The sequence below is a fragment of the Amblyraja radiata genome, chromosome 1 (assembly GCF_010909765.2).
Source record: "Amblyraja radiata isolate CabotCenter1 chromosome 1, sAmbRad1.1.pri, whole genome shotgun sequence".
Taxonomy (NCBI): domain Eukaryota; kingdom Metazoa; phylum Chordata; class Chondrichthyes; order Rajiformes; family Rajidae; genus Amblyraja; species Amblyraja radiata.
The window spans coordinates 73,161,868-73,189,560 of NC_045956.1; the positions used below are offsets into that span (position 1 = coordinate 73,161,868).

The 27,693-nt window shown below is 42.2% G+C and overlaps 1 protein-coding gene across 4 annotated transcripts in view; it reads right to left on the reverse strand.

The window, feature by feature from the left end:
• The window catches only part of wdfy3 (WD repeat and FYVE domain containing 3), a 280,679-nt gene that overhangs the window by 62,949 nt on the left and 190,037 nt on the right, over window positions 1-27,693 (reverse strand). For all 4 annotated transcript variants that reach the window (XM_033024126.1, XM_033024134.1, XM_033024105.1 and 1 more), the window contains 5 exons: window positions 25,106-25,335; window positions 18,421-18,530; window positions 14,846-15,028; window positions 4,912-5,072; window positions 3,700-3,777 (listed from right to left, as the gene is read on the reverse strand). In XM_033024126.1, coding sequence (XP_032880017.1) covers window positions 3,700-3,777; window positions 4,912-5,072; window positions 14,846-15,028; window positions 18,421-18,530; window positions 25,106-25,335 — 762 coding nt within the window. The remainder of the gene's footprint in view (window positions 1-3,699; window positions 3,778-4,911; window positions 5,073-14,845; window positions 15,029-18,420; window positions 18,531-25,105; window positions 25,336-27,693) is intronic.

A 27,693-nucleotide genomic window follows, 5' to 3' on the forward strand; every position in this document is an offset into this window, starting at 1 on the left:
TTTGTAATCACAAATAAAACCAGTTGCAGGAAATTCCTTTTCTGTCATATATGATGAATACAGTTGTTAATTGTTTATGTCTCTGCCCTGTGCATTAAAATTAACAAACCAGGCTGTGATGTAACCAGTTGGCATGCTTTCTACTGTACACCTGCAGAAGATTGATAGGGAGTATTCAATGACACAACAAAACCTCTCAATATTTTAAGGAAGTAGAGGAGTTAATGAACTTTCTCTGTGGTCTGTGTGTTGGGACAAATCTTCAGAGGTATGCACGTCAAGGAATCATTGACCGTCTCCACAGCTCCAAAGACAGGTTAGTGGATCCCTGGTTTTCCCCTCCTGCAGTCAACAAGTAGCTCCTTGGTTTTGTTGATGTTGAGAGTACGATTATTGTTCTGGAACCCTTCAATGAGATCATCAATCTCCCTCCCTGATTCATTGCGACCTGTTTCTCGTCCAACAGTGATGGTAACATTGGCAAATTTATAGATGACATTGGAACTGTGTCTGGGTAGAGAATGAGTAGATCACACAGCCCCGAGATGCTCCTGCATTGACGATTATCGAGAAGAAACTTGCCAAATTGTACTGCTTGTGGTCTGCTGATGAGGAAGTCGAAGATTTAATTACTTCGGGATGAGCAAAGACCCAGTTTTCAGAGTATGATGATAAGGCTTGAGGGGTTAATAGTGTTGAATGCTGAACTGCAGTCAATGACCAACAGACTGGTGTGCTGTTACTGTAAAAGTGGTCCAGTGTAGAGTGTTTCCCAATCAGAAACCTTGGATGAACTTTGAGATCCGCACTCTCCTGAAGTCCAGACACAGGGCATTCACCTCCGATGATACAGTGGCCTACATGAAGACCAGATACGACCTTGGTAAGGCCATCAAAAAGGCCAAAAGGGACTTCTGCTCCAAACTGGAGGACGAGACAGATGTTCGGCAGCTGTGGCAGGGTCTGAATGCAATCACCTCCTACAAGGCAAAACCAGGAGGCAGCTCGAATGCCGGTGTAACATCACTCCCTGACGAGCTCAATGCGTTTTACGCACGCTTTGACAGGGAGAATACTGATGTGCCTTCCCGATCCCCCATTCGCTGCGATGGCATTTCAGTCTCAGTCACAGAGGCCGATGTCAGGAAATCCTTCAGAGGGGTGAACCCCCGAAAAGCACCTGGTCCTGATGGTATACCCGGCCGTGTTCTAAAAACCTGTGCGGACCAACTGGCGGGAGTTTTTACGGACATTTTCAACCTCTCACTTCTGAGGTCTGAGGTCCCCACCTGCTTTAAAAGGGCATCAATTATACCGGTGCCCAAGAAGAGTAAGGTGACATGCCTCAATGACTATCGACCAGTGGCACTAACTCCGGTGGTGATGAAGTGCTTTGAGAGGTTGATCATGGAGCAAATCAACTCCTACATCGACAAAAACCTGGACCCACTGCAGTTCGCGTACCGCCATAACAGATCAACGGTGGATGCGATCTCGCTGGCCCTCCACTCCGCACTGGACCACTTGGACAACAAAAACTCATATGTCAGGCTGTTATTCATTGATTACAGCTCGGCATTTAACACAATCATCCCCTCCAAACTGGTTACCAAACTCGCAGAACTGGGTCTCTGCGCATCCCTCTGCAACTGGATCCTCGACTTCCTCGTCCACAGACCACAGTCTGTTCGTATTGGTGGAAATGTGTCAGCCTCAATAACAATCAGCACGGGAGCACCTCAAGGCTGCGTGCTCAGCCCCCTGCTGTACTCACTCTATACCCATGACTGCGTAGCGAACCACAGTGCGAACTCCATCATCAAGTTCGCTGACGACACCACTATTGTGGGGCGTATCACTGATGGGGATGAGTCAGAGTACAGAAGAGAGATCGAGCAACTGTCCATATGGTGCCAGCGCAATAACCTGGCCCTCAACACCAGCAAAACCAAGGAACTGATTGTGGACTTTGGAAGGAGTAGGAGGGGGACCCACAGCCCCATTTATATCAACGGGTCGATGGTTGAAAGGGTCAAGAGCTTCAAATTCCTGGGCGTGCACATCTCTGAAGATCTTTCCTGGTCCGAGAACACTAATGCAATCATCAAAAAAGCACATCAGCGCCTCTACTTCCTGAGAAGATTACGGAGAGTCGGATTGTCAAGGAAGACTCTCTCTAACTTCTACAGGTGCACAGTCGAGAGCATGCTGACCGGTTGCATCGTGGCTTGGTTCGGCAATTTGAGCGCCCTGGAAAGGAAAAGACTACAAAAAGTAGTAAACACTGCCCAGTCCATCATCGGCTCTGACCTTCCTTCCATCGAGGGGATCTATCGCAGTCGCTGCCTCAAAAAGGCTGGCAGTATCATGAAAGACCCACACCATCCTGGCCACACACTCATCTCCCTGCTACCTTCAGGTAGAAGGTACAGGAGCCTGAAGACTGCAACAACCAGGTTCAGGAATAGTTACTTCCCCTCAGCCATCAGGCTATTAAACCTGGCTCGGACAAAACTCTGATTATTACCAACCACTTTCTGTTATTTGCACTATCAGTTTATTTATTCATGTGTGTATATATTTATATCATGGTATATGGACACATTTATCTGTTTTGTAGTAAATGCCTACTATTTTCTGTGTGCTTAAGCAAAGCAAGAATTTCATTGTCCTATACAGGGACACATGACAATAAACTAACTTGAACTTGAACTTGAAAAGCCAGCAAGATTGCATACTCTGTTGATCTGTTAGTGGTAGGCATTTGTAGTGGCCCACAAGGATTAATTATTAGTTAATCTAGATTAACTCTTTGAACATTTGTAAATGTGCTTAACAAAGTTGAATGATCTTTCAGAGTTGACTGAATCAAGATGATCAAAAGTTATTCTTGACATCTAAACACATTAAAAATCTATTAAACCATTAAAATAATTAAACTTGATTTAAACTTTAGGCATTAGCTATCATGTAGAGCCATATTATGAGGGATCAATTATCAAGAAGGGAGGGAAGCAGAATTGTGGAACCTATAGCCCAGTTAGCCTGACTTCAGTGGTTGGTAAGATTTTAAAGTTCAGGAAAAAGGATGACGTTTCTGAGAATTTAGAAGCACATGAAAATTAGGTCGAAGTCAGCATGGTTTTGTGAAAGGGAGATCTTGCCTGACAAACCTGTTAGAATTCTTTGAGGAAGTAAATAGCAGGATCGACAAAGGAGAGTCAGTGGGTGTGGTCTACCTGGATTTTCAGAAAGCCTTTGGTTTTGGGGCCCATATCTGAGGAAGGATGTGCTGGCATTGGAGAGGGTCCAGAGGTGGTTTACAAGAATGATCCCAGGAGTGATTAGGTTAACATATGATGATCATTTGACAGCACTGGGCTTGTACTCATTGGGGTTTAGAAGGATGAGGGAATTGAAACTTACCAAACAATGAAAGGCCTGGATAGAGTGAATGTGGAGAGAATGTATTGTCTAATGCTTGAAGATATTGTATAATGCTGTAGCAAAATAGATTTTGATGTTTATCTATTCTGCATTATACCATACAATGATCGAGATACTATAGTGCACCAACCTTTGAATTCCAACTTGGATTATATATGCCAAACATCTAAGTGTGAATATTAATGTACAGGAGTGAATCAGAGAATAGAAGCACAGAGAAAAAAGTAGTAAAGGAAATAATTTTGCATTTACCTCCTGATATTCTTTATATTGCATATCAACCAAATCTCGCACAACAGCAATATGAGTAAACATCCACTGAGATATTTCCTAAATGAAAGAGAAATATTCATGTTTATGAGGGAAAAAACCCACATTTTGATAAGACCACAGAAGCAGTTCTGAAAAAACTATTCTTTACAATTGGGTAAAACATTGTAGCCCAGAGTCTCTGGCCTGTGAATTTATTTCACGAGGAAGATGCCTTGCAGAAAAGTCAAATGATCTGACATTGAATGACTAAACTCATCCATTATCAGCATGATAATGCTATATTGTTTAGTGTATGCAATTTATGCAGGTGAATGAGTAATATGCTGGAGGGCTCCAGTGATTTAATATATTTATTAAAAAATGAATGAGAAAATAGATAGATTAGCAAGGTTTGTGGTTCACTGAGAATGTAATTTTGGTATCCATATAATTCAGGATAAAACCACCTGTATCAGGATAAACCTGTTTTTTTTATTAAATTGAAAGATTCAACACGGAAACAGGCCCACCAAGTCCATATTGACCATCCATCACCTGTTTGCACCAGTTCTATGTTATCTCACTTTCACAACTGCTCCTTACACACAAGGGGGGATTTTACAGATGGCAATTAACCCATAAACCTGCACATCTTTAGGATTTGGGAGGAAATTGGAGCACCCGGAGGAAACCCGAGGTCACAGGAATACCAAGTCTGACACTGTGAAGCAGCAGCTCTATATCTACCAGCTGCACCACAGTGCTGTTTATATTATCACCAGAATAAGCACTGTGATGCCAACATAATGTAGACACCAGAGACCTCCCACGTACTAAACCATGCTGACGATCCCAAATCAGCCCTTGTCCGTCTAAATGCCTGTATATCCTATCCCTCTGAATACCCTCTAGTAATTTTCCAACTACAGATGTTAAGCTCACTGGCCTATAATTCCCAGCATTTTCCCTGCAACCCTTCTTGAATAAAGGCACAACATTTGCCACCCTCCATTCTTCCGGCACCTCTCCTGTATTTAATGACGACTCGTAAATTTCAACCAGGGTTCCCGCAATTCCCTCCTGGTTTCCCACAACTGGCATTGTCCCACAACACTTCTCAGGTTATGATAATAAATTTTTTTTAAATCAACAAATTACCCTATTTTAATTAGAGACAAAAGACAAATGATCAAATTAAAGAGAATTTCCAACCTGAGATGTGAGGTTATTTTTACTGATTCCACTTTCCTTCTTGTTCCGTCTGGATCCCGTCAACTTTGACAGGCCAAATCCGCTGCTCACTCGTGACAGTTTTGACTGTGTCACAGGACCTATAGTTGCATCTCCTCGACTAATATATTTTTTCTCATGGGCTATCAAAGAAAAAAATAAATTTTAGATCTCCAAATGGTATTCCAGGAGTTTTTAACAATTTTGGCAAGCATGCAATTGTGCACTAGAATTTTTGGTCGCCATGGATGTCAAATATGGTAATGAAAATATAGTCCTGAATAGAAACAATATTCATTTTAGAAACTACAAAGTTATTTCAGTATCATCCCAATTATCACAGCGAATTAAAAACATTTAGTTATTATTTAAAATTACTCTTTATAGCTCATTACATGTTATACAATTTACGCATTGTCTGGCACCATTCAGATAAAGATGATCAGTAAAAACACATCCCCCTATGTTTGCACTTAGTGTGCAAGTAGTGGCTGTGCATTGTTCTCTACTTCTGAGTTTTGTTTCCACTTATTTCAGTTTCAGAAGTGGAATATACACCCTCTATCATGCCTTTAGCACATTCCATTGAGTAAAGCTCCGTCTCACAGTGCGAGTCGACCCACAAGTGACCCCGAGTGAAAGAAAAAAATCAGACTCGTGGTTGTGTACGAGATTCCAAGTTTATGTTCAAGAGTTTAACCAAGTTCCCACGGGTATGGCTAAGTTTGCCATTTACTTCTAATTTCTGCGATGTTCCAAGTTCCTCTCCCGGGTTACTCTTGAGCCAACAACGACTACCGACGTGTGGAAAAATCATCACATGGTAAAAATGATGCCATGCAGGTTTTTTTTCACTATAAAAAGCCTCCAATGTTTAAATTTCTTAGATTTACGGAATCAAGGGATATGGGGAGAAAGCAGAAACTGGGTACTGATTTTGGATGATCAGCTATGATCATATTTAATGGCAATTCTGGCTCGAAGGGCCGAATGTGATCACTTCCATTATGTAGAGAGTCTCAGAATGTTAATAGAGATTCCATTCCGTTTACATTGCGCTTTGTGCAGGGATCAAATCTTAGCCCAAAATGTACATTAGGCTGCGAGGATTAATTTCAAAACTTCAAATTATTTCAAACAGTGTTTTATCCGAACAACGGATCATGGCAGATGCCAGCCCTTTTAAACATCACAGACAGCTCAGTGTGAAGTGGTGCTGGAATTATATATGTTAAATAGTCTTGGGAATTTTATTATCGATCCTAAATGCTCTATTATAGGTCGTTTAGTTTGTTGTGAAGTGGCGCCGGATTTATCACCTCAGTCTATTAAAATTGAATTATCTCACTGAACGAAAACATACAATGTTTCCAGGCAAATATCCAGTGGTTGAGAATTAAAGAGCAGTCATTTTAAACGGGCGGTTGCAGTCAATAATACGGTAACCAAATTATATTTATTCATTGCTAGAGAGGACGATGTAAACATAGTGAGGTTAGTGAGCAGCCTCTAACATTAACCGCTCCTCATACTGTTCTGTTGTGTAGGAAGGAACTGCAGATGCTGGTTTACCTCGACGATAGACACCAAAAGCTGGAGTAACTCAGAGGGTCAGATAGCATCTCTGGAGAGAAGGAATGGGTGACGTTTCGGATTGCGACTCTCCAGGTTGCTACCTGGACCTACCTGATCTCCCGGTTGCCAAACACTACCCATTCCCACACTGACCTTTCTGTCCGATGTCTCCTCCAGTCAGAGTGAGGCTAAATGCAAATTGGAGGAACAGCATTTCATATTTTGCTTGGGCAGCTTACAGCCCAGTGGTATCAATATTGATTTCTCTCACTTCAAGTAACCCCGGCATTCCCTCTCTGTCTATCCCAAGTCGCACCAGCTGCTCGTTTTCACCCAACGAACAGCGAACAAAGGTCTGTTTCCTTTATCATCGTAACTTTTTTGCATTCATTGTTCTTTATCTCTCTACAATACATCATCATCTATGTCTTTCGTTTCCTTTACCAGTCTGTCGAAGAGTCTCGACCCATAACATCACCCATTCCTTCTCTCCAGAGATGCTGCCTGTCCCGCTGAGTTACTCCAGCTTTTTGTGTCTATCGTCGCCCTTCTTCAGACTGTTCTGTTGTATTGACCGAAAACGAACGATGTGACAGTACCGGCGACTTAATGAATGAAATGGAGACACGGGGAATTAAATGGTTTTGGAATAACTGGGGCGGTAGGGTTTTATCGAAAAGTGACTACATGAAATCGGTGGAAGGAAACAGGCAGGCGAGGTTTCGGGACAGGGTCCTTCTTCAGACTCCATGACCCGCTGAGTTATTCCAGCTGTCAAATGGAGACATGGGGGACCACAGATGCTGGCATGTTGAGCGAAACACAAAGTGTTGGAGCAACTCGATGGGCCGAATGGCCAAATTCTGCTCCTATGACATGAACTCACGAAGTGTCGAAGTAAGCCAGTGAGTCAGGCAGCATCTGTGGAGGGAATGGATAGGTAACGTTTCGGATTGAGTCACTTCTTTTCGAGCCGAATAAACATCTGTCCATTCCCTCCGCTGATGCTGCCTGTCCCGCTGAGTTACTCCAGCGCTGTGTGAGTTCCTCCAACACTTTGTGTGTGTTTTATGATCATGATTCCAGCATCTGCAGTTTCTTGTCTCTACATAAACTAGGCCTCAGCAACACTGAGTGTACTAACCGGGAGATTATGTTGCTGCTGCCAAAACAACAGCTGGCAATGTATGCACAGTAGATGTCACATTGCATGGGAAACGAGGTCTCCAGGGAGACAGAAGCAAAGTGCTGGAGTAACTCCGCGGGACAGGCAGCATCTCTGGACATTTATAAAGCATTACATTTTGGAACACAAGGAACTACAGAAGCTGGTTTACGAAAAAATACAAGGTGCTGGAGTAACTCAACGTGTCAGGCAGTATCTGTGGGGAACATGGACAGGTGACGTTTCGGGTGAAAGAAGGGTCTAAAGTTTGAAGAAGGGTCCCGACCCGAAACGTCACCTATCCAAGTTCTCCGGAGATGACTAATCTTTAACATTTCACTTCTGGCACTCAGGCCAAACCCACGGTAGACTCAAGAGTCACTACGGTAAACTCACGGGCCACTACGTTCTTACGAGTTTAAATGTTTCAAATTTTAACTTCAAGATTAAATTTGACTCGTGGAAATCTTTAAACATGGTTAAAGTTTTTCAAGAGTTAACAAGTTTCCCGCGTACCTGCCATTAGCACCACGAGTCGCTAAGTTGTGTCCACGAGTTCTGACGTTCTTGCTACGTTAATTGTACGTGATTACCACAAGTTTAATTTGTTTTAAACTCGGGATCACTCGTGGGTCGACTCACACCGTGAGACAGGGGTTTAAGAATTTCTATCCTGAGTAAGAATTTCTATCTCTTTCCATTGGCTGCAAATACTCCAGAATAAAATTATTTTAGAAGGTCCAAATTGGCAAAGCCCATAGTACAAAACTATATGTAATATGATAATTTCATTCAGGGAGTTCAGTTGTCTAGTAAAGGAACTAGAAACATTAAATCATTGAGATGTTACACAATCTAGGAGTTTGAACTGCAATGGATCTAAGCATTCGATAAAATCCATGGAATGTGATTGAAATCTCTTCACTTGCCAGAGTGAGTATTTTTTCTAACAGCAATCAAGCTACTCAACATTATCAAGGATAATGTTTCTGCTTGACTGTCACAGCAACCGTAACACTTAACATTCACCTCCTCTACTGAGACAGTGTGACTGCAATGCCCAGCAATAACAACATGCACTGCGGTTGCCCAACAAGGTTACTTCAACTGCATCCTAAAAACATCAACTTGTCAGCTAGAAAGATAGGCACCACCACCATGTAAATATCAGCACTGCAAGTTCCTTCAAAGTCATAAATCATCCTGGCCTGGGTCCAGAAAATCAAAACAAATATTGCAGAAGCTGAAAATCTGAAATAAACACAGAAAATGCTGGGGGGGGGGGGGGGGGGGGGGGAGATCATCAGTGAAAAGATAAATTGTCAACATTTCAGGTCAAAGACCTATAACAGAATTAAGAAAGAGGGAAAGCAAATTAGTCTAAGTGGCAGAGCAGGCAGAGGAGGGCAATGGATGGAACTAGGGAATTGTCTGTAATAGATTGAAATGATATGGTCATTGAATGGACAATTAATGTTCTGAAGTCAGGGCATGGTTAGGACAACTGGGATGTGTTGTGCAGGCAAGAATATACAATTGGAAAATAAAAAGGAATACAAAAAATAGGTGCTGGAGGAAGAATGGTAAACACAAATAGCCAGTCCTGATAAAACGGAAAGAGCAAGTTATCTGAAGTTAGAGAATTAAATACACAAAAGACCCTATGTGCCCAGATGGAAAATGAGCTGTTGTTCCTTGTGCTTACATTGGTCTTCATTGTAACAATGCAGGGGACTACAGACAGCAAAGTCAGAGTGGGGATGGGATGGTGAATTCAAACGCAGAGGGGATACTCCTGAGGACTGAGTGCAGGCTTTCTGCAGTGATCAGCTAATCTGCACGGTTTTTCCATTGTATAGGAGACCACACAGTGAACATCGAATGCAGTACAGTAGATTGGAAGACGTACAAGTGAATCACTGCTTTACCGAAAGACTTGGGTCCCTGGAAGAGTTGAAAAGACCATTGTTGCATCTCTTGCAGTTGCATGGGAAAGTGCCAAAGAGCAGGGAGCAACTTTTTTGAGGGGGTGATGAAGGTGATTAATGGCACTGGATGTTGTCTACAAGGATTTTGGTAAGGCATTTGATAAAATCCATGGTAAAATAATCCAGAAGATTAAGATGCATGGCATCTAGAGATATTGTTAGTTGGGAACCAGACCTGGTTTACCTATAAGAAGGCAGAGGGTAGTAATAGTGGAAGGATGTTATTCTGGAATGGGGTCTGTGACCAGCAGTGATCGGCAGGGTCCCCCGCTGGGACCTCTGTTTTTGTTATTTATATAGGCGACTTGGAAATAAATGTAGATGTGTTGGTTTGTAACTTTACAGATGACACCAAAATTAGTGGAGTAGCGGATAGTGAGGAGGGTTGGCAAAGGACAGAATGGGATATAGATCAGATAGATATGGGGGCGGAGAGAAAGCGCTGATGGAGTTTAATTGAAGCAAGCGTGAGGTGGTGCACATTGGGGGTTTGAATATAAGGTGAAAGTATAAGTTAATGGCAAGTCCCTTAACAGTTTTGAAGCACACAGGGATCTTGCATGGTATGCTTGTCTTTAATTGGGCAGGGCATTGAGTTTATAGGACTTTTATGAAGCTGCATTTGGAGCATTGTGTGCAGTTTTGACCGTCCGTTACAGAAAATACATTAAAGCAGTAGAGCAGGTGCAGAAGAGGTTTACCAGAATGCTGCCCGGATTAGAGGGTCTTAGCTAAAAGAAGAGCTGTGTGCTGGAAAAACCACAGTGGTCAGACAACATCTGGGGAGGGTACACAAAATTGCTGGAGGAACTCAGCGGGTGCAGCAGCATCTATGGAGCGAAGGAAATAGGCGACGTTTCGGGCCGAAACCCTTCTTCAGGGGAGGGAATGGGTGTAGGCGATGTTTCAGGTTGGAACCCTTAATCATAACGAAATAGTGGCCTCAGATGCTGCCTGAACCACCGAGTTCCTCCAGAACTCTGTATTTTGCTCAAGATTCCAGCATGTGCTGTCTTTTGTCTCCAGCTCTAAGGAGAAGTTGGACAAACTTGGATTGTTTTTGATGGAGCATCAAATGCTGATAGAAGAATATATAATAATGCCAGGCATAGATAGCGTGGACAGTCAGAACCTTTTTCTCAGGGTGGAAATGTCAAAAACGAAAGGGCATAGCTTAAGCCCAGAGGAGAAAAGTTTAAAGTGGATGTGCAGGACAATTTTGTTTATATTGAGTGGTGCGTGCTTGGAGTGTGCTGCCAGGTGTGGTGGTGGACTCAAGGTAAGTTTATGGTGTTAAAAGAGGTTTTAAGATAAGCACATGGATATACAGGGAATGGAGGGATATGCATCAAATGCAAGCAGAGTAGATTTGTTTAACTTGGCATCATGGCAGTGTGGGCTGAATTCCCTGTTCTTTTGCTGTACTGTTCTTAAGAGTGGACTACGCGTTTGATGGTGGAATCTCGTCGCAAAAGATGATCTGTCGAATGTGCAGGAAGTGGGTGGTGGGGAGCTGATGACCAAGGGAACTTCACCCTAGCTCTATCCAAGAGAAGTGGTGAGGACAGAGCTCTAGAAATAGATGAGTCCAACCTGGGAAGAAATTACCATTCCTTCATCATCCTCGACAATATTGCCAACCAAGGTTCAAAGCAGCAGTTTGCTGCAATCAGAAGAGGTCAATAAAATACTTGTCTGCCAAGCAATACCCATATCTTGTATAAAGGGTATGCGATATAGTTACATGTTTTATTTGAACAAGAATATTACAATAGTAGTCATATTTAACAAATCACCTGCAAATGTCACATGTATGTTTCGTTATCTGCTTAGTAGAATAGTTACTTCTGGCATACAGAAATGTATTACATTAGGAATTAAATCAATAATAAAAGAAAACAGCCAAGAAGTCTTCCTCCATGATTCGTGGACCATGAAGATTAATTGAGGTTAGGGTCAGGACATGAGAGCAGTCAACCAAAAATAGAGAATTAGAGGTGTTGTTGTCCTCCGGATGGCAATCCAGTTTACACTTACTGCAAACTGCCCTTGAGTTCAATACAATACAATACAATACGGTTTATTGGTCACATTGCACATAAGTGCAAGTGAAATGAATATGTCAGCAACGGTACAATTATAAAGAACACACACAAAAACACAATAAAAATTTAACATAAACATCCACCACAGCATTCATCACTGTGGTGGAAGGCACACAATTTGGCCAGACCTCCTCCATTTTCGTTGCTGCAGGCGTCCAGATGGTAAAAGGACAAGGTACAAGTCCAGGTAAGTCCAGAGTCGGCTCTTCCCCACCGGAGACCGCGGCTTTAAGTTGGCGTAGGCCGCAGGCCGGCGGTCGAAGATTTAAAGTTTAAAGTTCCCGCCACGCCGCAGCCAGAAGCACCGCAGACCGCAGGGCCGGCGGTCGAAGCTCCCCTCCAGGGGTGATGGTAAGTCGCCACCGCGCCCGCTGTAGAAGTTGGCCGCGGGCCGGCAGTGATGGCTTCTTCTTCCCCCGGGTCCCCCACGAGGGATCCCGGGCTGTAGACGCCGCGCCAGCTGGAGCTGTGCAGACCGCGGCTTCAGGCTGCCGGCTGCCCCGGGCCAGCGAAACGGAGCGCTCCCCTCCAGCGAGGGCTCGCCCGCTCCACACCGGGAGTACACGCTGCGCCCGCCGCTGAAGCCCCGGGCGCGTCTCCGGGAAAGGCCGCGCCGATCCTTGCTGTTAGGCCACGGGGGAGGCGACCTGGAAAAAGTCGCCTCTCCATGGAGGAGGCGGCCAAAACGGTTTCCCCCTCACCCCCCCCCCACACAAAACACACAAAGAAACATTAAAAACATACTTTAAAACATACTAAAAAAAAAAAAAAAGTTGAGAAAGCTAACGCGCTGCTGACAGGGCTGCCGCCATTGCAGCGCCCCCACCGAGTTCATGTTATGTACCATGATTAACACGGAATTTAATCATGATCATCTGGAATCCCACATGATAAAGAACTACCACCTAGGTAGCTGCATCTCCTGTGGGATAACTTTTCAACCAAATTTATTACTTTCAAGATATGAAGGAAGAAAACGAGGAAAATAAATTCTACATCACATTTTATGATATAAGGAGAATTACTTTTAAAGCTGATTAAAATCGAAACCAGTCTACTGCAATTTCAAATGCAGGCACATGAATTTGGCATAAAAGCGTGAGGGGGAATGGTTTACATTCCATGAACAGCAATAGGAAGCAGCAGTGATGACCTAAAATTTCTTCATGACATTGTGACAATGTAATAGTAAAAAGCTGAATTTTAAAAACATGACACAATGGATCAAAAATCTCACAATTTCATAAGAATTAACTGGGCATTTTTGTTAAGTCTCCTCAACTAATAAAGAGATACTTCCAGTCAGTTCTTACTGATATCCACACAGGATGAAAAATATGCTTAAAGGCAGATAGTCAACATAACAAATAAAAATCTGGCTGTGTTTGACATAACCGCAGTAAAGTGTTCCATTGCTAGATTTCACCAGAGATCAACAGTGACAATGTTACTTCCTGAAAGCACCAAGTTAACCTCAATTCTTTCTCAATAAAGTAAAATGCATTATGCAAGGATTTAAAGGTGCACAAGTTACATTTGATGCATTAGCAATGTTAAAACTCAACAGTAAAGGGCCTGTCCCACCGCAGGAATCCAATTCGCGAGTTTAGAAGAGTTTGCCCTCGACTCATACTCGCAGCATGGTCGACACAAGGTCCTAGGAGGTTGTTGTAACTCTCCTTCATGCTCGAGAGTAGTCCCCGCGTACTCGAGGCCTCAGCTAGGTTGCGGCGTTTTTTTCAACATGCTGAAAAATGCCCACAAGTTAAAAAAAGGTCGCCATGGAAAAAAATCGATATTTTTTTACTCGTAGGTTTGGTCGAGGTAGGTCATAATAGGTCGTAATGCTATCGCAGGTAATCAGAATCAAATACACAGGACAAGATGTTAAGAAGTCCCTTGTACCAATAGGTGGGGAGCATTTCACGACATTCGTTGATTGTTGAGAGTGGTAGACGCTCAACATCGGTGGGGGGCGGGGGGGGGATACGTATATCTTGGCGTGGGTAACCTTCAGGACAGTTGGGCACAGGACACATCATCGGTAGTGTACCCTTGCATCACTGGGTGTTTCGGCCTTTTAACACTATACACCCTCCACAAGGAAAGGAAATCAAAGCTAATCGAAGGTAGAGCTCGTTGAGAAAAAAAAGGTAAGTAAACCAACCGGTAATGTTAAATGCCCGCTAAACTTTATTAAAAGTTGTCTGACTTCTTAAAAGTATCTCCACTACTTCTCCACCCCTCTCTGCGCTCTCTAAAGGACTTATTGTTACTGTGCCAGCCGTCTTGATCATCCCGGGTGTGAATTTCAGACAGCGCTCCCCCGCTTTCCCTGGCCCCCGCTGTCTGTCTGTGTCTGTCTATGTGGTCGATCCAGCTCGCGGTTTGATCGCTGACGGTCGATGCAGCTCGAGGTTTTTCAGGCGAGTGCCCTCGAGCTTGAAGGTCAAAGACATTCACTGAAAAGACGCATTAGTGGGACAGGCCCTTATGGTGTTCTTATTGAAGCGATACATTTAATCTTGGAAGAGAATGGGTCAATGTACATAAGGCAGAACATTTTAGCACATTTCCAAGATGAATATTAGACAACCCTCAATATAATTAACCGTTTTTTGCATAAAACTTCAAAATATTGACATAAAGCTACTTTGTTCTACAGATAGCTACCAGTGGCAAGGTTTTTGAATATCTTACAAATATATCTGGTCAATTTCTCAATAAAAAAAATCCCATGTAATTTATTTCACTGGTGGCATCAAATTCAAAATGTTTTAAGAAATGAAATTAAAATTTTAAATAAATTCATCTTTACCAACTAATAAACTTTTAAGTTAAGTTCTACGTTACTCAACATAAATATATTTTTTAATTAACAGTATCTTTCTTTCACCTTGCTAATCGCACCCCAACCCATCTCTTTGAACTTCCAATCTAATCGAAACAGCAGAAACAGATGTCAAAATTATTGATGCCTTTTAGTGCTATTCCCAACAATTTTTGCTGTTACCTAATAAAGTTGCACAAGTCAGTTATCCATTTTTGATTATTTAACGTCAACATTAATTTACATCTCTCACCCATATGATTCTGCCAGCACTTTAAAGCTGCATCTTCAATGAGTGGACGAGCAGTGGACAAGTCCACCAGTCCACGCTCATTTGTAGGTAGTGTTACTTTGAAAATCTCCTCCAAAGCTTGTTTTTTGCTGACAATCAGTTCAGTCCAAACCCTATTCACAGCTTTGAGAAGTAGCTGTCGACCTAAAATTAGATATAATTCGATATAATACATTAGAAATAGTTTTAAATGCAATTTAAAATTTGAAGTTTACAGAAATACAGTGCCTTTAATACAAAATCAGTTAAAATACGTTTGCTTCGAGTCATAGTGTAGAAACAGGCGCTTCGGCCCAATTTAGCCACACTGACCAACATGTCCCACCTACATAAGTCACTCATGCCTGTGTTTGGCCCATATCCCTCTAAACTTGTCCTATTCATGTGTCTAATTGCTTCGTAAGTGTTGTGATAGTCCCTGCCTCAACTACCTCATCCGGCAGCTCGTCCCATACACCCACCAATCTTTGTGTGAAAAGGTAACCCCTATGATTCCTATATAATCTTTCCCCTTTCACCTTAAATCTATGCCCTCTGGTTCTCGATTCCCCCCCCTCAGGGAAAGAGACTCTGTGCATCTACCGGATCTATTATTCTCATAATTTTATACACGTCTAGAAGATCACACCTCAGGCTCCTGCCCACCAGGGAATTCTGGAGAGAGTTTGATTTAGCTCTTAGGGCTAAAGGAATCAAGGGATATGGGGAAAAAGCAGGAACGGTGTACAGATGTTAGATGATCAGCTAATATCATATTGAATGGCGGTACTGGCTCGAAGGGCCGAATGGCCTACTCCTACTTCTATTGTTCTATGTTTCTTTGGTTCTATGTTGCAACTAGATTGTTCCAACATAAAGCCAGTCTGAAGGTCAATGTGCCAAAAGCCATTTTGACCACCTCATCTACCTGTGATGCCACCGTCAAGGAACTATGTACTTGCACTCCTAGATCCCTCTGCTCCACAACACTCCCCAGAGCCTTACCGTTCACTGTGTAGGTCTTGCCCACGTTAGACTGTCCAAAATGCAACACCGCACATTTCTGTGTTAAATTTCATCTACCATTCCCTGGCCCACCTGGCCAAGCGATCAAGACACTGCTTCAATTTTTACATCATCTGCAAACTTGCTAATCTTGCTAGGTATGTTCTCATCCATATCATTAATATAGATTTATTTCAGACAAGTCTGTCCCTGACTCATTTTCCTTAGTGCTCCTAGTTGCTCAACATATTCATCTTCAGGCATTGTTGAGAATATACTTGATTTTAGTTCGTAAAAATTAGACGTAAAACCAGTACACAAGAAATGATTTAAATCCATATGGTATCAGATTGCTGGGATAAACTGTTGTAGGCTATTTGTCCGTCGTGTAATTCAGTTCCAGTGAAGAGTAATACTGTTCTGCGAGCATTTCGTATAATCCTGACCTGCATTTCACAGCTTTTCCATATTTCTTTTGAATTTTTTCCGTCCAACAGCCCTCATTAACCTACCAACCAAATGACTTCATCAACAACATATCACTAAGGCAACCCTGGTTTCACATCATCAGAAAAAATCACTTTGCCCTCTTCATCATTTCCCCACTCTTTCATAAAACAAACTTGTTGCCTTTTTTTTTTCCAATTTCGAATGTAAAGAGAAACAACGTACTACTTGAAACTATACTCAAAACAACTAGTACTGCCCAAAGGGCCGAATAACCTACTCCTGCACCTATTGTCTATTGTCTGTATACCCGGTTTCCCTTTCTATAGATACTGCCCAAATTGCTGAGTATTTCTAGTATTTTATGGGTTTATTTCTAATTTTTGATATCTCTTTTTAAAGTTGGTTTTAGTTTTTTTTTTTTCCTATCAATCACTGCCTCATTGTCAGTAATACAATCTTCTCCTTGAAATGTGTGGTAAAACCAGATCTGCAGCTCTTCAATTGAGCTTTTAATTACATATAGTCAAATCCCTCTGTGGTCTCTCCTGTCAGAGAACACAGTAATCTTTCAACAGTAGCTTCTAATAAATCTCCCCACTCATTTTGACCCATCCGCAAATGTGACTTGTCTTGAAACTCAAGCACAGGAATTTTCTTCCTTAATAGCTCCAAATTACTCACCCTGAAGTGTCCAGACCAAGCAATTAATTGTTCCATCCCCAAATTTTGGCTTAGTTCTATTCTTGTTAGAATATGTTCCCACAAAATACTTCTGGGTGCTTCGCTATGTTAAAGGAATTCCAATAAAGCAGGACCCACATTTCTTAAATTTACTTCCACAACAACTAAACTAAATGATTCTATGCTCAGACCCAATATTTAACATAATAACAGTGAAAAAGGCCACATCAAACCTCAAATGATTTTGTATCTAAGCCAATTCAAGTATGTGTCACATTACCGTTAAAATTAATGTGTAAGAAAGAACCGCAGATGCTAGTTTAAATCGAAGGTAGGCACAAAATGCTGGCGTAACTCAGCGGGTGAGGCAGCAACTCTGGAGATAAGGAATGGCTGACTTTTTAGGGTCTCGACTCGAAATGTCGCCCATTCCTTTTCTCCAGAGATGCTGCATCACCCGCTGAGTTAAGCTAGCAATTTGTGCCTACCTTTAAAATTAACTTTAGTTTAATTTAAAGATACAGCGCGGAAACAGGTCCTTCGGCCCACCGAGTCCGTGCCAACAAGCGATCCACGCACATTCACACTATCCTACACACACTAGGGACAATTTACAATTTTACCGAAGCCAATTAACCTACAAACCTGTACATCTTTGGAGAAAACCCGCAGGTCATGAAGAGAACGGATAAACTCCGTACAGAAGTCATGATCGAACCCGGGTCTCTGGCACTGTAAGGCAGCAACTTTACTGCTGCTCCATCATGCCACCCCTTATAGGCCCTAATTCAATCCTACATATTAAAATATTCTACATGCTCCAATTTCTTACTAACTGAAGCAAATTCCATATCTCTCTTCAGAGGCCAATCTCTCCTCCAATTCCCAATTCAATTTAAAATCTCCATTTCAGAACCTTTGTAATTTCAAATACTGTTTGAATGCAGATGCCTGATTCTCTGATTTCTATTGCCAGTTTTAGCACACCTCAGGTCGCTCTCATGCTAATTGGGAGAAGTAATTGTTGAAGCGGAGGATTTTGAAGAGCTGATGTTACTGATAAATGCACTGGAAACAGGTTCTCACAAAAATAAATCAAGAATATTTCCGTTTGAATCTAATGGTTTATTTCATTGTTCCCCATTTTGAAATCAATGTGTTTTTTTAAAGAAGAAATAACCTCTAAGTTATAAAGAAACTAAAAGTCACAAATAAAAAGGAAGAGTATATTAATCACATACATAATGGCATGTCAGAATTATTTAACACATTGCTTTTAATTATTCTTGTTATTTTCCAACAACTAATTCTTTCAAAATTTACTTGACTATGGTAAACATAGAGCAGCAAGTGAGAAAAGGTCTGGGAAAGTTACTACCTAAACATTTTATAATATTTGAATATTTTAATTCCTAATTTACCTTCACTAATATCTTGGCTATGACTTCCATCTGGTTCTAGATCAGAAGGTATCATGATGTGCCATGTTGTCATTCTGGCTTCTGCTTCTAGACCAAACCCTTCGAGGCTACTGCAAGATTGAAACAAAAATCACAATAACAATGCAAATGCAGAAACAGTTCCTGTGAAATACATATCAATATATTCAATAATCAATATATATCAAAGAAGCATTGCAAAAAAAAAAAACATTTCAATCATAAAAATGAACAAACCTGCAAGATCCACATAATGTTTTCACCATCCATTCAACTAGTCACAATTTAACCATGTCAATTGTAGCATTGAAAATGTAACACCACCCCCAAAGCAGCCCTCATCACCAAGCAATATAAGCACATTTATCAAAATCAAAATCTGATATTTCATTTAAAGTTATCATAATATTTGAAGAGAGAAAGTGAAAGAATGAAAGAAAAGGCGAGCAGAACATTGGCTGTTTTGCTTGAAGGTAAAAGGGATACAATTAGTCACGAAAACAATGAAATACCTGTCCCCTAGAGATAACAAAAGCAAAAGAAGGCTTCAGCAGAAAAAAGTGAAAGCAGGATAGATGCAGGTGATATTATAGAGAAAGAGTATTCAGCATTGGTGGCAGGATAACATTTAATGTACTCCCTTGATAGCCTTTGAGCAAGTGAGGACAAACCACTGCAAACTACTGCAGTCCTCATGAAGAATATTTGGTACACACTTGCAAAATTCTAACCCCACAACAAAGGAAGGATGACATAATCATAACTCAAAACGTTGCATGACATGGAGGGGGACTTAGAAATGGTGACATCCCCACAAGCCTGATGCCTTTGCAGGTGACAAGTTTGGAAAGATCTGCAGAAGCTCATTTGATTTGCTGTACTTCATCAATGGGACCATCCATATGCACAATATCAAGATGGCCATCAGTGCTTCATAGGATATCATAACACTTGTGAAATGGTGTACGGAAAAAAAACAAGCCCAGAGTGTATGCACAATTTCCTGGATTGTAAATGTAAAAATCGCCATTGTCAAGATGACAAATGAGATTGAGTTTGATAAGATGATGTGGAAGAGATATTTAAGGGCCTGTCCCACTTAGGCGACTTTTTAGGCGAGTGCAGGAGACTCTGAGCTCGCCTCATGGTCGCCACATGTTCGCTGGTGGTCTCTGGTGAGTGTCCTTCATGGTCGCGAGGAGTTCCCGCATTCTGGGAACTAGTCGCGGCCTCAGTATGGTCGCCGCAAATTTTCAGCCATGGAGAAAATCGATAATCCTGTAGTTGTAGATGCAGTTGTAGTGGGGTCGCCATGTAGTTATGGGTAGCACGAGTTTTCAGAACCAAGGGTAACCATGGTAAGGGTGGGTAGGGTGGGTGGGGTGGGGCCTTTATATCTCATGGTGAGAATCTCATAAATGTTTGAAAGGAGCTCAAGTATCACAAGTCACAATAAGCCACTGACTAGATTGCCCTTTTCCAAGTAATATAATCTCTCTATTCTTACCAAAGTGCACTACTTAATCAACTGTGTTGACATTTACACCTATTCTACAAGTATACTTGTATATAAATTGTGGTAATTGTACTCAGAATTGACAATCAGCCCAAATTGGTGTAATCTGAAAATTTGCAAATTTCAGAGTGTAAATCATGATGCAAACAGTGACCAGCAGCAATGATAATACTTGGGGATCACTAATTCCCACCTTCTGTGGCTAGACATTCTGTTTTCTGTTCTGAAGCCACCTAGCATTGCAGTTTGCTATTGCCATCACATTCTGACTGTTCATTAGTCCATTATGAGGTAATATGAGGTAGTCCAGTTCAGTTTATTGTCACGTGTACCGAGGTACAGGGAAAAGTTTTTTGTTGCGTCAAAAGATTTGATAAACTGCATAGACATTGGTTATTCACTCTATAACTTCCACAAGTTGATATGGCAGGATTTACTCTTTTAAAATACTTGCTGACTAATCACTATTGTTTGTTTGGAGATGTTCTTCCATTTTTTCTTTTGGCAGGGATTCCATTATATTTCCTACAACCTCCATTAAGGGGTCCGAGGTTCTGGGGAGAAGGCAGAAGGAGGGACGGAGAGATAGATCAGCCATGATTGTATGGTGGAGTAGACTTGATGGGCCGAAAGGCCTAATTCTACTCCTATCACTTCTGACCATGTGACCTTATTTAGAACTCCATATTTTATTCCATACACCATTTCACAAGTGTTATGTCATCCTAAGAAGCACAGATGGCCATCCTGACATTGTTGAACTTAAATCCAGCAAATAAAAAAATCAAATTCATAGATTCAACTGTCATTAAAAAAAATCACCATTTAAAAAAAAGTAAGGCATGAATAATTTTTGGAAGGCAGGAGTAGGCCGAACCAAAGATTATGTATTTTATTTTCCAAAGTTCCATTGGATTTTCTTGAGTATACATGGCCATCACTAAACTGATCATTTTAGTTTAAAATACAGTTTACCAATGTACCAATTGTGCAGTTTACAATGCATGGAATACTGCTGTAATTCCATGCATTATCTTACTGTGGATTCTCCAAAAACTGGAAAGTTATTTAATCTGAAATACATTTTAAACTCAATTACTCTCATTTGTGACAATTGCCAACTTTTAATAAATATATATATTTATGTCCTAACATCTATCTATATCTATATACTTTTAAAACTGTGTGTGTATGTCATATTTATTTTTGCCCTCATATTTTTGCCCTGATTCGTTACACCGCCAAAACCACACGCAAAAACGCCGAGATTTTTACCATTTCGCTAGCGATTTCACCTTTACATTCGCTCATCCACTCATTAAATTTAGTCATTTTTCGGCACACATTTTTAGTAAAATTCTTCCCCCCCCCAACCCCACTCATTTTTTCGCCTCCTGCTGGCCAGCGAGCATAACGGCTGCTCCCGCCCGGCTCTCTTCCAAAAACGCCGACTTTTTTCCCATTTCAATAGGGCAGCATTTGCAGAACATTCTTCAAATGCTTCACCACCTCCCCAACGGTCATTCTCACTTTGATGAATGATGCTTCATGCTGACTTCCACATCTTTAAATATGACTTCGCAATTTTTGACCGATTGATCTTCATTTTTTTTGTTTATATTGCTTTTATTGTTCTTAAAAGACTTCCCGGTTTTTCACTTAATTGTACTAATTCTTAAAGATAACATTTATTTCCAAAGACTTAGCGGTTTTTCGCTATTTAAATTTTTTTTTAAATACCTCGCTATTTTGTTACAAGAATTCCCTGTTTTTCACTTCAATATTACATTTATTAAAAGACTTTCTGGTTTTTCACTTTATAGTCCGAATTTCTTTACAATTTTAAAAGTTTAACCTCGCGGTTTTTTACTTTGCGGTTTTTGACAGATTTTTGACAGCTTTCAAAAGACTTCGCTGTTGATTTATTTTTGTGCTTACTGTTTCAATAATACTTCGAAAATGTTAATACATTAACATTGCTTTTTATTGTTCTTAAAAGACTTCCGTTTTTCACTTAGAGACTCCACCCGCCGCGGCCTCACTCGGGTCCGGCTCCTAGTGGGGAGGCTGCTGCCGCGGGCCAAGTCCGGCTCGACGCCCACCCGCCCGCCTCGCTCGGGGTACTCGGATCGATGCCCGCCCGTGGCCTCCCTCGAGTCCATGTCCGCCGCCCAGCGCCTGGTGGGGAGGCTGCTGCTTGGGCTGGAGCAGAGCCTGGAGCGAGGGCCAAACCCGGGGTTTGGGATGGGGCCGTGACCGGGGCCAAAAAGAAGCCGCCCCACGCCCGCCAGCAGTCTCTCTGTCTCTGCCCTCTCTCTGTCTTTGCCTCTCTCTCTCTCTGCCCACTCTCTTTCTCTGCCCTTCTCTGCTCATCTCTCTCTGGCCTCTCTCTCTGCCCTCACACTCCACCCCCCCCCCCCCCCCACCCCCAGAAAACAGACCTTCATGGTCAGGTCAAGACCTCTGCACTTACAACTGGGAATTGGAAATGGTGCCAAACCGGTGACTCTGTATACCAGGGGTCTCCAAACTATGCCCCTGTCCTCTCTGTCTCTGCCCTCTCTCTGCCCTCTCTGTCCTCTCTCACTGCCCTTTCTCTCTGCCCTCTCTCCCTGCCACCCTCTCTCTCTCTCTTACTTCTCTCTCTCTCTGCCGCCCTCTCTCTCTCTGCCCTCTCTCTCTGTGCCATCTATCTCCCTAACCTCTATCTCTACCTCCTCCATCTCTAGCCGCAACCGCGCGTTGAGGGGACGGGACCCAACGGTCTAGTAATTACTAAAACTCTCATCTTGTTTGTTTGTATGCGTGCATGTGCATGATATCCCAAAGCCCCGCCAAAACGGTACACAATAACGCTACAATTTTTGGCCCACCTTACTCGCCATTGTCCTGTGATGAAACACGTTTTGTTCAGATTGATGGTGTATTTTACAAGTTATTGACATTTTAAACTTTACAAAAATCACATTTTAAATGACTTTTCTACTTGCTTTGCCCGTCAGCTGCGTTACAATGATGTCAGAATGGGATCCCGAATAGCATTTACGTAGAAAATCGCGATTTTCAAAAAAACTTAGTTTTAATCAAATTCTTCCGTTTTCATTCACAATTACATCACAATGGGATCCCGAATCTCATTTACATTTTTAAAAAATTGCGATTTTCATAAAAACTCAGTTTTAATCAAATTCTTCTGTTTTCATCAACAGCTAACATTGTGTTTAGGTTATTTTAAAGAAAAATCACGATTTACATTGTGAGGGGGTGGGATAGGGGGGAGGTGGTGGCTAACTAATACGAGCTGCCGCAGGTGGTGGGAGAGGCACGTACTATTATGCTTACAATGCATTTAGACAGGTACTTAGATAGGAAAGACAGAGGCATCATAATTAGTTTACATAGGCATCATGGTCAACAGGGATAACGTGGGAAGAAATCACAAATTTCTGTGCCAAATGATTCTATTATCAATTTTAATAGTTTTTAAATGACTTTGAATGATGGAATCAAAACTGCATGTCATCTGTCAAATTCTGCCTCGGATGATCTGGGCCCAGGGCCCAGGGCTCAGTGCTACACTACCAGAGTCCTATTGCTGCTCAGCTCAAGAGTGTGCAAGACAGGCAGGATCAATTTTTCCAATCGAGCCAGGTTTAGAGCAGATCAGCTCCATGAAACATTGGTCCAACATGTTTGTTACAAAACACTGGTAATAGATTCAGTTTAGAGATACAGTGCGGAAACATGCCCTATGGCCCACCGAGTCCGCACCGACCAGCAATCCCTGCACATACATACATACCCCCATCCATCCATCCATCCATATATAAATAACTAAAACTTGATCTTGGTATCTTCCGGTTTGAGCGTTTTTTTAATTTGAGCAAAAATGGTACGCGATAACGCTACGATTTTTCACCAGCTCACTCACCGTTCTCCTGTGCAGCGTGTGCACAAAGATCGGAATCGGTGGACTATTGTAAAAGTTAGCAAGGTTTAAAAACCCACACATGGGCAGATCGATCTCCTCTCCTGCCAGTCAGCGCTGCGCGGAATAGTCTCTTCTCCTGTCATTCCGCGGGACAGTCTGCCCCTTCCTGCCCCATCGCGTCTTTACTGGAGCTGAGGGACACTCTGGATGGCCGGCGGAGGTCTCCAACCGGACACAATTTCGGAGGGACCGGAAGCGGCCCAGCCCGGCGCGGAGTCGGAGATGTCGCCAAATAGAAAGCGTAGACTCTGATCCCGGTGGAGGAGAATGACCCGCGACCCGCGCCCGCTGTGAGTCCCCATCGCAATGTCAGTTCCAAGCCCATTCTGTTTTGATCCCCCCCTTCCCCGTGACATCCCCCCTCCCCCTTCCCCCGTCTTTTCTCCGAGCTCTCTTCCCCCTCCTCCCCGCCCACACCCCTCCCCTCCGACACTACACCCCCGTCCCCACACCCCACCCTCACACACCTCCCCTGTCCTCACTCCACTCCGCCCCACCCTCACACCCCTCTACCCCGTCCACACCCCATACCCCGCTCACACACCTCCCCACACCCCTCCCCATGCCCACACACCTCCCCCGCTCACTCACATCCCCTCCCCACACACCACATCCCCCCCTCCCCTCCTCCCACACATGAAGAGGAGGGGGAGGGACTGCTGGGGGATGAGGTGAAATGAGTCGCGCCTGCGCAGTTAGGGGCTATGGGTGTGTGGTGGAATATTGCGTTGGGAGAACGGGTTGCTTTGGGGTACCAGGCCTGTGACTAGGACCCAACGGGTTCCACTTAGTCTAGTTACTACTATCCTACACACTCTAGGGACAATTTTAGATTTATACCAAGCCAATTAACCGACAAATCTGAACGTCTTTGGACTGTGGAAGGAAACCAAAGATCCCGGAGAAAACCCACGCGGTCACCAGGAGAACGTATAAACTCCATACTGACAGCACCCGTAGTCAGGATCGAACCTGGGTCTCTGGCACTGTAAGTGCTTTAAGGCAGCAACACTACCAATGTGTCACCGATTAATTTCTCATCACTGATCAAAGCTTAAAGTTTTTTTTGGCGAAATACTTGAACTAATGTTGGAGCAATATTAAATCTTTGAGTTGCCATATTGCGAGTAAGCCATCAAAATTAAATTCTAAAGACATACCTTCCAGTGTAGAGGCTAAGTAAGCTGTGAGCCAGGGAGCCAATGAATTCTTGATCATGATTGCCAGGTCCGAGGATAAGAGTACGGTTTACTGTCAGGATTCTTAAAGAGTCTAAAAGGGAAACTTGCTGTGGAACAGTCTTATGTGGTCTTGATAGTTGACATAGTATGGCTCGATTAAGGCAGTGATAAATAGGATCCAGAGACAGTCCTTGGGACCTTCGTTTTGACTAGATGGAAACAAAGACCAATATTAGTGAATAAAAAACCACTGGAAGAAGGCTATGATCACCCAGCTGTCAGAGCAGTACACTATCATTATGTACTTAGCATGTCATGTTTACTTCAGTCTGTTCCATACTAAGTATGAATATAGAAATCCAAAAGAAAATTGAAGTAATAATAAAAAGAAACAGAACGTGTCTTCTGTTTCAACACCACCTTTGTGAGAGCCTTTAAAGAAGTACATTAAATGCAAGCCTTACTCTCAACGTCTAGACTCAGAAAATGAATAAATACAACTGGTTTAAAAATACTAATTTAACAAAATTGGTGTAAAGGTTTCTGGATTTAATTATTCCATACTCCCATGTGTCAGGGCTTATGGGGAGAATGCAGGTGAATGGGGTAGATCAGCCTGATTGAAAGGCAGAGTAGATTTGATGGCCGAATGGCCTAATGTAACATTTTTAACTGATGGGTCATAAATGAATTATTTATTTATTAATTGGATGCCCGAAGAATTTGAGCTGTACAGAGCAAATCACGGATTAACATGCGTATATGAGTGCATAAGCACAATTCAGGTATGTCTGAAATTCCTCTTGAAATTCTCCCTTGTTTCATCTTCCATTTTCTCAAAATATGTTGTCTTATTTTTATTTTGCCTTGAGATAATTGGTGGCCTGAGCTGAGGCATACCTCTGTCAGGTATCAAAACCTTGATTATTTTAAAAGCTTTTAAATGACTTTGGCAGTTATTTAAGAACTGTTAAAAGTGAATAATTAAAAATTCAAGTGATTTATTATAAATAATTAACTAAAACACATAACAGAGAATAAATCATAACAAATTTAAAGTAGTAACCTACTTTCTCCTTTGCCTTATAAATGTACACATCTCCATTGAACGAATCATATCTCAGATCCTATTCTAAACATTACCTAGTACAGGATCAGTAAACCAATTCCCCAATGTAATGATGGGCAATCCCATTAAAACTAATTTCCACTTCTGGACATGAAGTTGAGTTCTAGGATTCAGAGAACTGACGGATATGTTGTTCTAAATGCATCAGACTCTGCACTTCACAGTGCATTGCAATCACGAATAGCTGAATCCTCGTAATGCCAATATTTTCACAGAATCAAAGAATAGATACAAAACAGATGGTCTTTTGGCCTCAAATCCATACTGGCTTTATGTTGGAACAATCTAATTGAAACATAGAACTAAAGAAACATAGAACAATAGAAATAGGAGTAGGCCATTCGGCCTTTCGAGCCAGCACTGCCATTTAATATGATCATGACTGATCATCTAAAATCAGTACCCCGTTCCTGCTTTTTCCTTAATTCCTTTAGCCCGAAGAACTAACTCTGACACTCTTGAAAACATCGAGTGAATTGGCCTCCACTGCCTTCTCTGGTAGAGAATTCCACAGCTTTACAACTCTCTGGGTGAAAAAGTTTTTCCTCATCTCAGTCCTAAATGGCCTACCCCTTATTTTTCAACTGTGACCCCTGGTTCTGGACTCCCCTAACATCAGGAACATTTTTTCTGCATCTAGCCTGTCCAATCCTTTAAGAATTGTATATGTTTCTATAAGAGCTCCTTATCCTTCTAAATTCCAGTGAATACAAGCCCAGTCGACCCATTCTTTCATCATATGTCAGTCCCGCCATCCCGGGAATAAACCTGGTTAACCTACGCTGCAATCCCTCATTAGCAATAATGTACTTCCTCAAATTAGGAGACCAGAAATGCACACAATACTCCAGGTGTGGTCTCACCAAGGCCCTGTACAACTGCAGTAGGACCTCCTTGCTCCTAAACTCAAATCCTCTCGCAATGAAGGCCAACATGCCATTAGCTTTCTTCACTGCCTGCTGTACCTATGTTTACTTTCAGTGACTGATGTACAAGCATACCCAGGTCTCGTTGCACCTCCCCTTTTCCTAATCTGACAATAATAATCTGCCAAAGTTGATAACCTCACATTTATCCACATTATACTGCATCTGCCATGCATCTGCCCACTCACCCAACCTATCCACGTCACCCTGCAGTCTCATCGCAGCTCACGCTGCCACCCAGCTTTGTGTCATCCGCAAACTTGGATATTATTTAGTTCTTAAACCATTCACCTTTACCTGTGTGTCACCTGCATTTCCCTCATTGACCTTTCCATCACAAAATGCTCAACAAGTTAGACACGATTTATCTTTAATAAATCTATGCTAGTTTTCTCTGAACAATACACACCTATCAAAGTGACAAGTAATTCAGCCCCAGCCCATTCTTTTTAGAACTTTCTCCATCACTAGGGCTAAATTGACTGGTCTGCAGTTATTGCATTTTTATCTTT